At 37.8% G+C, this 12,334-nt stretch overlaps 1 protein-coding gene across 6 annotated transcripts in view; it reads right to left on the reverse strand.

The window, feature by feature from the left end:
* Window positions 1-12,334, reverse strand: part of SPHKAP (SPHK1 interactor, AKAP domain containing) — a 168,228-nt gene that overhangs the window by 3,220 nt on the left and 152,674 nt on the right. For 4 of the 6 annotated variants that reach the window (XM_055120937.1, XM_055120936.1, XM_055120939.1 and 1 more), the window contains 3 exons: window positions 11,458-11,544; window positions 8,860-8,912; window positions 8,584-8,768 (listed from right to left, as the gene is read on the reverse strand). The exons of 1 other annotated variant lie outside the window; for it this stretch is intronic. In XM_055120937.1, coding sequence (XP_054976912.1) covers window positions 8,584-8,768; window positions 8,860-8,912; window positions 11,458-11,544 — 325 coding nt within the window. The remainder of the gene's footprint in view (window positions 1-8,583; window positions 8,769-8,859; window positions 8,913-11,457; window positions 11,545-12,334) is intronic. One more of the 6 variants, XM_055120938.1, reaches the window with a different exon arrangement.

Genomic DNA, 12,334 nt, shown 5'->3' on the forward strand with positions numbered 1-12,334 from the left:
TGCATGGAAACATCTTGAAGAGTTTTAGGATGATATAAAAAGAAAGACAGACAGGAGGCAAATGACAATGATGTTATGAAAACTCATCTCCCCAGGGGAAGATCCCAGACATTTCAACATCTTATACCTGCACACAGTAGGTGCTTTCATAAAAATTTGCTGAATGACAAAAGAGAAGTCTGACCATAAGTGAGTCAAATACAATCAAGATGATCAAGAGGACTATCTGAGTAGGAAGTGACATCCAGAAACACAACAGGTAATTCCCAGGAAGGACTTTTTATGTTTTATGTTTGTTCAGATACCTAATACTGGGATGGCTTGCTCAAGAATTTTCTACTTGTAAGTTGCTCCATAAAAAAAAAGATTAGAGTTGACACATAGGAAAAGACTGAACAAGCTTAGACTGGGGCAATGGCCATGGGCAACTAACAGCTGTGATAGGGATGGAGCTTAGTGATAGGGTTGGATATTGACCCTAAGTGTTTTAGGCTTCATCAGTGAATTGCCCATTTTCCTCCCCCTAGAGAAACTTATATTGCTCTTGGAGCACTGTAGCACTGTCGTCCCATTGTTCATCGATTTGCTCGAGCGGGCACCAGTAACGTCTCCATTGGGAGACTTGTTTTTACTGTTTTTGGTGTATCGAATATGCCATGGGGAGCTTTCCAGGCTCTGCTGTGCAGGTGGGATACTCTCGATAGCTTGCCAGGCTCTTTGAGAGAGACAGAGGAATTGAACCCAGGTCAGCCTCGTGCAAGGCAAACGCCCTACCCACTGTGCTATCTGTGCTATCTCTTCAGTCCACACCTGGTGGTCAGTGCTCTTGTAAGCATCCCTAATCCCTTGAGTTTATCTTTCCTTTGTATTAGTTATTTAGTCAAAATCCTCTGATGACTCTGGACTTTGTATTTGTATTGAATTACTTGCTTTTCTATTTCCTCTATAACCGTTTCATACTTTACTATGGAGCATAGCACAGTGGGTAGGGCATTTGCTTTGCATGCGGTTGACCTGGGTTCGATTTCTCCATCTCTCTCGGAGAGTTCGGCAAGCTACAGAGTATCCCGCCCACACGGCAGAGCTTGGCAAGCTACCTGTGAGTGTTTCGATATGCCAAAACCAGTTACAACAAGTCTCACGATGGAGATGTTACTGGTGCCCGCTCGAGCAAATCAATGAAAAACAGAACGACAGTGCTACAGTGCTACTATGGAGCAATATTCTTTGCTTAAACACAGAAATACCGTTAATTTTATGCTCCTAATATTTGGGAATCGATTGACTCTGAAATATATCTACTACTGGGCACACATCATAATTACTTGACTCAGGCTTCTGTTGTCTTAATCTCAGCTAGGGTTTTGTCTATCCTTGTTTTGCATATGTTTTCCCATGTCCCTATACACACATATTTAGATATATGAGGGCACCTTTATTTTCAATTGTGATCCCATTTCAATGATATTTGCTTTATCATCATCACTATCACATCATTCATCATCACTATGATAGCAATTCATATTACAGTAATGAGACTTGAGAAAGTATGTTTCATGGATAGAGAAAGTTTGAACATCCCATTTCTGAGTCTATATACAGAGCATTCTAAAATTTTAACTTTTCAAGATTTTTCTCAGGGATCACCAATAGCTTTGAGCCAGAGTCTATGCTTGAGGGTGTTTGCCTTCTTTACCATTCATTATAAAGAGTGAAGTCCCACAAAGTACACAGAAGTATAAAATTATTCATCACTCCCCCTTTCTTTTTCCTTTCAGAAAAGCTTGGCTCACTCAACTGCCACCTCGTTCCCACCTTCCATCTCTGAAGCATTGCCTTGAAAGAGAAGCAATGCTTAGAGCAGAAGTCAATAGTTACCTTCCCCCCGGAAGGCATACTAGCACAGAACTTTTCAGAAAGCTAATGTCAGCTTATTTACCTCTGTTCCAGATCTGGAGAAAGAGAGACAACTAATGCAGTGACCAAAGTTTTCAAAATGCCCTCCAGCAAGGTCACTCGCCCAGGCACATGGAATGGTCACAGGCTAGACTGGATCTCATGGCTTTAAAAGAGATGCTGCTGCTATCCTAATGAGGAAACATTTTAGTGATCTGGTACCACAAAATACAGAATACAGCATCCCTGGAAGCAGTGGTGGCCTTATGTCAGGTTCCGATGTCTTGTAATACCTACCGAGCTGATGAGCAAGGTCTTATACTTTATTTCCTTATATTAAAAAAATTCTAGATAAAAATAAAAACCAAGATTATGGGGAAAGCAGAAGAGTTCTTCCCAGCTCATCTTTATGGCCTTTGAAAGCCACTTTCCGTTTAACAGCTGCCCTTGGTGTGCTCTTGTCTTTACCTTGTTCATTTGATAATCAGCTTCCATATGACAAGAATCTGGATTTTCTTTCCAATTATTCAAGGAATAAAAATAGTTTCATAGCATGCCATTTCACAATCAATAATAATGAGATTCCCTTCCACTATATCATAGATGGCATTTTCTTGAGCAAACATCTTTTATTAGAAAACTAGAATTGCATTTTGTGGAGGTGTATCATTGGTAGACTCCATGAAGAAAGGCAGGGTATGGAAAATAACTTTTATATATTTCAATGCACTTACTTAAAATGTTCTTTACAAAATCATATGGTGCAATCGATGGGAGTTGTTGCAAACTATGTGGAATTGGGGCAATATTCAGCCTAGTTTTCTATAAACAGTTTTCTTCCTTTGCTCCATGAAAAACCCCATTTCATTATGTACAGTGAGTTGGTTGATATGTTGCTTCCTGTAATTATGGCCTCTTGAGCCATGACTCTCATCTCAGGCTTGGTTGCACTCTGGAACCAACAGGGACCTTTAGAAAAAGCCTCTTGGCTGGGTTTTATGCCAAGTAGGAATTCAGATTTCATTGACCAGAGCATTCACATTTATAAAAACAAACAAATTCCCCAGGTAATAATAGCACACACTATATCTGAGAGCAGTGATGAAAGATTCCCATTCAAGACAATTAACCTTACAAAAAAATAAACTTAATATCTGAGATGCCTTAAATATTTGTGTCTCCTATCTAATTGTACATGTTGAATCTCACACCAACTCCCCCGCAATCCCCATGTAACTGTGGAAGAGGGAGGTAGGCCTTTGGGGAGATAGTCTGGTTTAGATGAGGTTGTGAGGATGGGACTTAGGATGTGACTCTTGCCCTTTGAAGAGGAAGAAGAGACACCAAAGGTGCTTCTTCATCATGGGAGAGCATAGCATGGAAGAGAATCCCGCCAGGACCCTGTTTGATCTTCGACTTTCTAGTCTCTGTGACTGTTTTGAGACTACACAGTCCTTAGTATTCTGTTAGAGAAATCCAACTAAGATAGACTTGATTTCTCACTTTCTTCTACCTTTGCTAAGAAGTTTTTAAAACAATGATTCTTATTTGGAACAAGTGAGATGGGCAGTCAAGGTCATCAGTATCTCTTCTTTCCCACTTTACATATGGAATGGAATAATAAATTAGAGATAAGTTTCCTTCTTATCCCTCATTCCTCAATTTTCTTAGGAAGGTAAGTACATGCGTTCCACTCTTTGCACATTCTTTCTATACACTGACTCCAGGGAAACAAAATGATATTCAATGTAGACAAAGCCGAGAAAAGTATTAGTTTTACAATAAAGATTTCTAGTTGACAGAAACTTATTGGACTTCAAGGGAAAACTGATAAAAAGCCATAAGTTGGGATTTAAAAAATGTAGAGTAAAAATCAGTAATATATATTTATACATATATACATACAAAATAACACTTATACATGTTCATATGTTTATAACATTAAAGTAGTGTTATTAATGTTAACAACATTAACATTAAGAAGCTAACAGTTTCTTGAAACTAACTTCACTGCAAGCTTCAGGGAATTTTAGAAGTATCTGATAGAGAATCCAGAAACCATGTGAAATGGTTAAAAGATATGATAAGGTCCTATAACTCAAAGTTGCTAGGCATCATGTCTAAAATTGAGTGTATGTACTGCTCCATTTCCCAGACAGAAATTTTTCAATCAGACAGTGGATGGTGCAGGTAGAAGTGATGAGTTCCTATCTCCTGGCTAAGTTAGAGCCAGACTCTGCCACCTCCGTTTTATTGGATAAATTAACAATTTTAATCTGTATTGTGCACTATCACATGGAGCGATAGCATAGCAGTCTTGCACACGGCCAACCCCAGTTTGAATCCTCCATCCCTCTCAGAGAGCCTGGCAAGCTACCGAGAGTATCCCGCCCGCATGGCAGAACCTGGCAAGCTCCCTGTGGCGTATTCGATATGCCAAAAACAGTAACACGTCTCACAATGGAGACGTTACTGGTGCCTGCTCGAGCAAATCGATGAACAACGGGATAACAGTGACAGTGACATATATATACCACATCCAGACGTGTTCAGGCATTTTTCCTAACTCCGCAGTCAGGGACCACTGCTGGTGGGAGACCAAATTGGGTACCAGAGATCAAATATGGGTAGGTTGCCCGCAAGACAAGCTCCCTACCCGCTGTAACATCTTCTGTAGCTCAACTGATATTTTAAAAATTCATTGTTCTTACGGTTCTTTCTTTTCTTTTTTGCCTTGAATAGATTCAATCTAATTGATGTCAACATCATTATGAATTAACATTAAGAACCATTTTGGAGTGTTAGTTGTTAGTTTCTTCAGCCTTATGTTTTCTGGGTCTATCATACAAAAAAAATTAAAAATAAAAACTAGGAAAATATGCCTCAAATTCTGCCACTTAGAATATTTTCAATGGAAAGGGAATAGTAAACTTTGGTACTTATTAGAATGACTGTATTTGAGAGATGTTGAGGAAAATGCTTATTTATGGCCCTACTCCTAGGATGTTATCAGATTCAAGAAGTGATCTAAGAATATAAATTGAAATTATTGTATGTGGGTTTGGTTAAGGGGTGAAAAGCGAGAAATGTTTTTTTCAGTGGGTCTCACAGCTCCTTCATCCAGATGCATTGACATCACATTTCAAGATTACTTACCAAGGCACTCTCGGTTAAGGTTTATAGTCTCCCCTCCTTGGGACCCTCCAAGCTAGAATTCCTTTTCCAAGGAGGTAAAAAATGTTGTGTCTCTTGTTTCCTGTCCTCCAAAGCCTAGAATATTGCCTCTTTTATTATTGTTCACACTCAATAGACACCAGATAAATATCTTGAATGCATGTTTTCCAGGTAGATTTAGCATTTCAATTATTAGATAAAACACAATGAAGAGTTTAGAAAGGAAGGTGTCATTTATAGGTGAGAAATGAAGTATTTAAGGTAGCCAGGATGTTTGGAATTTGCATTTTGAATATCAGAAGGGTGAGTTGTAAGACTTTAAGTGAATTTCAACTCTCTGAGTTTTAGCTCAAAGGCACCAGTGGGAAAAAATGAATAATTTTATCTTAATTCACCATTTTTAGTTTAGATTATAGTCTATCATTTTTAGTTTATATCAATATTTTCACAGAGTAGGTCAGTTAATATGCCAGGTATATCGAGTAATTAATTTATCCATAAAATCCAGAATTCATATAGAGATGAAGCTACACATCTGTGAACGGGGTTTAATAATTGAGGGTTAGTGGGAACGTGACATTTTTGAAAAACCTCAACAGAAATGTTACTTTAAGTTTCTCCAAGGTTATGAAAAGTTAGTGAGACACTTTGGTCTTGCATGAAACAGTACTGAAGTGGAACACATCAATCTCTTTTCCACTGTACCTGAGAATGGCCATTTAATTTTCAGGCTAATAGAAAAAAAGAATTAGAACAACCTTTACCAAATGCATGTTTGGAAAAAGAAAGGATGTTCAATTTTTTTGTTTTTGTTTATTTGGGGCCATGGGCTGGGCCTCCATCAGATCAGAAGGACTTGGGCCCCCCCATGAGTGGCGCCAGGGAGTGGGTCTTCCGAACATCACATGTCCCAAGCCCCAAGAGGGGCAAGAATTTGGCACTGGGCTCGAGCTATAGCACAGCAGGTGCGGTGTTTGCTTTGCACGCGGCTGACCTGGGTTCGATTCTTCCACCCCTCTCGGAGAACCCAGCAAGCTACCGAGAGTATTCCACCCGCACTGGCAGAGCCTGGCAAGCTTATTCCATATGCCAAAAACAGAAACAACAAGTCTCACAATGGAGATGTTACTGGTGCCCACCCACTTGAACAACGGGAGGACAGTGTTACGGTGCTACAGCTTGTTTGGGGCCACACCCCACACTGCTCAGGGCTTACTCCTGGTTTTTCACCCAGGAATCACTTTAGGTGGTGCTAGGGATCTAGGTGGGATGCTGGTATCAAACCCAGGTCAGCATGTCAAGGCAAGTGTACTACCTGCTCTGGCCCCAGGAAGCTAAATTTTTGATTAAGGATTTACTTTGTTTAACCATTTCTGTCACAAACAGCAAATAGTGCCTACTTATGGAGAAGCCACTACCTGTTCTGAGAAGTTTAACATTAAGGAAAAACAAAAGAGAAAATTTGGACCTGTAAATTAGGACTATAGTTCCTGAGCCAAATTGATCCAGCAAAACGTCATTTAATATATACATATATATATACACACATCATATATACACACACTATATATATCATATATATCACTGACTATTTTGGGGAAGATAGAAATAAATCCATCATTCTGTTGGAGAACTGAGAATCACTGGGAAGAATAAATGTGAAATCAGAGTTTGATTTACATGATCAGGTTGCTAGTCACAAACCTCTTGCTCTAAATGGGGATTTATAAGTTAGCAATTCACAGAGTATGATGTTGTCTCTGAAAATGGTAGATTGTAGAAGAATCTCTTCTATACAAAGACCATCTGAATATGTGTGATGCATCAACATTATTTTAAGAAGTGAAAGAAGATGAAGTTAGAAATCTTGCATTTTACCAGGAACCAGGATATACATTTCATCTAAGTTTGTTCCCATTGCCCTTCTGACAGGGAGGTCACTGGGATTACATATGGCCGGAGGAAGGAGTCAGTGTAGAACAGCTTCTTTTCACTAGACAAGTGGATATTAAGAAGGATAAAGTATTTCTCCAACAGTGAACCGCTGATCATCTTGCAAACTAAGGTATGAAAAGCATGAGGAAGTATCCTATATTCGGGTAAAGTAGACAAGTAGGAAATCTGATGAGAAATGTAAATTAACTACAGAAAGAGGCTTATGGGGAGTCTATGAAAATAGGTGGTACCAAAGATAAATGATCAGATAAGGATCTGTTGAACCTTTCATTCTCTGTAACATTCTCATCAATCAAAAAGAAATACAAATATCCAATTTTCATTCAAAATGGTCTATACAAAAAAACCTTTATTTTAACTTCCAGAATTCCCTGTAACAAAAAGTCCCAGTTTTCCTATAAAACTCCACAAAACGAGTCATAGTTACAGTTCTATACCAAGTCCTATATTAAATTTCTTCTCACTGGGGAGTTTCTTTTCCTTTCTCTTCCACTATCCAATAAATGTTTTTATTTACAAAAAAGAAAATACAGAATATTAACAAATGTGGGGGCTCATTCTTTCCCACAGTTTTCAGGTGAGTCCCTGGCTCTGCTGTCATCTTGATATTTGGTCTGGATATTTCTGAGCAGAGAACACAGGAAAATTCACTCAGAATCAGACCTACAGATCCGGGTACTAATGTTCCAATCTAGTCAATTTGGGGAAGTCTTGGTACATAGTCACAGAAAATTAATAATAAATGCGATTAATTTAAAATATTGTTTTAACTTGTATTAACTAAAACATTAATTTAAATATTGCTGAATTATGGAAAATTAAACTTATAGACTGGTGGATTTACATTTAATATTAACAGTTTTAAATTCTATCATGGGCTACACTAGCACGTGACAGGGACGAATGGAGACATTACTGGTGCCCACTCGAGCAAATTGAAGATCAATGGGATGACAAGTGATACAAGTGATAGATTCCATCATACTTAGAAGTTGGTCCTAGAATTTAACTACAGTAACAGCTACTATTAATTTTTATGTTGGCCAATAATATATTTGTCAGTTTTTTCATTTCTGCTAAATAGAGAAGAAGAATTTAAAAGTCTGCCTAAGGCAAACTTATTGGAGGACAAAAAAATGCCTTTTCTTTGGCACTATGTCACAGTCTCAGTTTAAGTATCACTTAAGTATCTAAGTTAAGTATTACTCATTTTAAGTATCAGTTTGGGATTGCTTTGGCTTTCAATAGAAAGAATGCCTTCTAATGAACGTAAAGATGATGTTGATCTCTGAGTAAGGTGAATTTCAAAAATGTACCTTTTCCCATCTTCCAGCTTAAATTTTCATCATCACCAGAGAGCTGAGACAAATGGAGGGTGAAGGAAACAATGATCCTGATTATAGTCATGCAGGTGGAAGATTTCAAAGTACTAGTCACAATTTTAAGGTGAAAGAGTCAAGAACAAACCATCGAAATGCAAATTGGTTCATGGGATATTCACTGAATTCCAGCACAAAACACAAAGCTTGACTGAGAGCCAAACACAGAACATGATACCTTTTCGATTCTGTTTTCCTGAGATTTCTTAAAGTAGATGGTAGGAATCCCAAGTTCGGAGGCAGCTATCCATTGCAGAGTGGCTCGAAGCTCAGCGTCAGGACACTCTGGCTCCAGGTCAAAGTTGATGACCAGCAGGCTGCCCTGGCGGCTGGCTGCTCCCACTGGGAGTCCAGGGGCATGTTCTGAACACAGACACAACCACAGCCTTACAATACTTTTCCATGGGCACAGCACGGGTAAATTGGGTATTAAGATTAAGGGAAGGTGGCTTACCCTCTATGTGCTGTGACTGTCCTTTAAGAATCTCCTTGTCTTCTACTAATTCACTTTGGGAGAAAACAACAGTACATGGTTGGTAATGCTTAGGAAGAGGAAGCTAGAAATGGAAGATGAGACGATGGGTCTTGTTCTCAGAACTTCTAAAGTTCATTTCAGATTCATCATTCTCTTTGTTGTTGGTGTTTGATGGAGGTGGGGAGCGTGCATACCTGGCAGTGCTCAGGGACTACTCCTAGCACGAAGCTGAGAGTATTATTTTATAGAATGAAGTAGTTCTAGAGAAATGCCAATGAGGTGATGATATAAGACTATTTGTTATGTAATACATATTTTGTTGCTTAAAAAAATAAAAAAGGCTAAGCACTTGAGTTACATGGCTTTAGCTACAGTTTCTCGTATGTGAAATTCTCAGAGAGGCGTTCTTCTTTTATCCTTAACTTTTCCCCCATCAATGTTCACATGTCTCAACATTTAAGAAGACTGCAGAGATCTCATTTGGTTTGAGCATTCTAAGCCCTCTAAATTTCATTTGCCACTAAGGACTATATGTTTTGATCTTGACACAGTATTTTTTCCTAGACTGTAACAACAATGTCAACTTTAATTTAAGTCTAGGCAGCATTAATCTATGTATATATGGTCTTTTGATCTATAATTAGGAAAAAAGTAACAAATTGCTGAAGATAAATTGTACAGAAAATTATTTCAACTTGTTGAAATCTTTCTTTTTTGATAAGAAGTTTGTAGCAGGCTGAAGATGGTTTAATAATAGAAACTTAAACTGAAGTAAATTTTTATTAAATTTGGTCATGTCCAGTATTTGAGGTTTTTACATAAGTAAGTCTATACTAATTTTGTATATAGTTTTCTATATAGTGGGGGAAGCAGAGAGCCACTAGGATAATGTCAGTGATTAATTTTGAATCCCACGTTGTCCTATATTTTTATCTTGTCTAGAAATTGGGGCCTTTATTTTATTTATTTCAGGAAGGGAATTGGGTCACACCTAGATGTTCAGGGGTTCTGTGAATAAAAATATTTATTTTAATTTTATTATATGTTCAAGTGGGGTAGATTAGTAGGAAATCCCAAGAGAAATAAGAGTGTCTCACAGATCTCTGTCTCTTGCTCAGGAGAGACTCCCTGAGGTGCTCCATATATGGTACCAGTGATTAAATGTGGATTGGCTACATGTAAGGCAAATGCTATAACTTTGCTCTGTGTCTGGCCCCTTCCTTATGAAGAAGATTCTTCCTTACATTATGTTTTACCTATAGGATCTAGCTATTATGATATGTAATTATGTAATTGTTTTTATGGTATTGAGAGAGTATAGCTATTTTAAAATACTTATTTGAATATTTGTAGTAGAATGTCCAACTCTCCAAGGGTCTAGATTTCTGCTAAATATCCTGAGGGTGACAGTAAGTAAACATCCTGAGAGTGACAGTAAGTAAAATGATAGGTGGTAAATATAGTTTTCTCTGATAAAGATCAGTCAAATGTTTAAATGGGTGGCGGTGAAGGTCTTGGGTTTTCCTGAAAACATATAATCTACAGGGTGCAAGATTCATACCATGGGGAAGATGTAAAAATAGTGGCTTAATAAATATTTCCCAAGGGAGGAAAACAAATTAATTCCAGAGTAATTTTGTGTTAGTTTTATTTTCAGGCTCTAGTTCTAAAAACTCAAACAACCAAAATAAAACCCAAGGCACTGAATATCTGATCTTGTCATCTGTGATTATGAATAATATATGTGTAAAACAATGCTGTTGGCACATTTACTTACTGAAGGATACTCCTGCAGTAAGGATAGCTTATTATACACTAATGCAAATATACTTTAGCTATACTTGTCAATGAAGGAAATAAGTTTAAAAAAAACCCTCTAGGTTTAAACTTCATTTTCACTTGCTGACTCTCATAAATTTCCAAATAATCAGTTAATCCATAATGTTTAAAAGTAGAATTAAACATATTTTTTCAGAATCCTCATAAATTCTAAATAGAGTTCTAGCTTGATGTTTTCCTCTTTTCTTGCACAATTTGTTTTTAAACTTCTTTTTCTTTATCACACTTTATGGCATACATAGTGTGCTTCTTTACTTCTCCTTTTTTTTTTTTGAAGGTGTTCATAGGTTGAGGAGCAGAATTATTGCATAGAACTAACTCATCCCCATCATGGTCAAATTTGGTGTTGGATATACTTAACCATAAAAATTCCAGGCGTGAAAGATAAAGAAAAAGCTATTCACACTGTATTCTATTGAAGGATCACCTACTTTGTTTGATATGGCATAAATGACATGAATATTTGCTTTTGTGTGTTCAGCTAGGTAGTTAACACAGGTTTATGACTATATGGGTAAGATTTGTTCAGAATGTTTATGTCATGAGGGGGATATTTGAATTCAGGAAGTAGGTGTGATTAAGTGCGGCTTGTCTACACCTTGCTCCAATGACATGGAACGACAGCACCACAGACATGATGACATTGGTGGTTGGGCACAATCTGAATGATCAAAAATGGGTTGCCAGATGGAATTGGAGTAGTGGTCTCACAATCACTGCATCTCAACAGCTACTTACTTAATCATGGGAGAAGATGGCATGTTTTCCTGATAAATGTCCAGGTCCATAATGCCAAGACTGCTAGTGGCACTACTGTTGCCATTGCTGATAAAGCAAAAGTTTACATATTAATGCCAGTCTCCACCACCTGGCCGCACTCCTGACACTGATGTCCCACTTTCTAGGAGGCCTTTCCTTTGAGCCCAGGAGAATGCTGTTTTGTGTCCAGAATTCAAAACTGTGATGTATTTCTGACCAAGTTAGAAGAAAATATAGCAAAAGACATTGTTTTGAATCAAATCAATTGTCATTGTTATCATCAGGACCCAACTTCTCCTCCTCCTCTTCCTCCTTTTCTCCCTCATCATTGTTTCCTAATATCTGTTTTGGTTTCATATCCTATGGACCATATTTACTGGGTGAAAATTAGCATGGGTCTTCATTCTGATGACAGTCATTATGCTTATCTACTAGCAAGGGTCTGATATTGTACTAAGATACTTCTGAGAACTTTGACTGAGGGAGATACTTCATGACTTTTGACAGAAACCAATGGATGCCTGTTTTTCCATGTGACCTTCAGGAATTTTTCTGAGAGACCATTTACAGACTGTGTACCTGGTTCACTCATTTCCTATGGAAGTATGGAATGTATAAGTTGAATGTTGGCTAACATTTTGTAAGTGCCCACATTTTATAGTTTCTTCATCTTAAAATTTTTAAGATGGAGCAACATCAAAAACCTCTGTGGTGGAAAAGGAGGGATCACTTATTACATCAATTGTAGAGGCCGCACAATCAACATGTGGTCTAATTATTAGCCTATAAATAAGTTAGGTATTGAAACACTGCAGAGTTGAGCCAACTTTTAGGCTCTGTCTGTACTTGTGAAATG

The sequence above is a fragment of the Sorex araneus genome, chromosome X (genome assembly GCF_027595985.1).
Source record: "Sorex araneus isolate mSorAra2 chromosome X, mSorAra2.pri, whole genome shotgun sequence".
Taxonomy (NCBI): domain Eukaryota; kingdom Metazoa; phylum Chordata; class Mammalia; order Eulipotyphla; family Soricidae; genus Sorex; species Sorex araneus.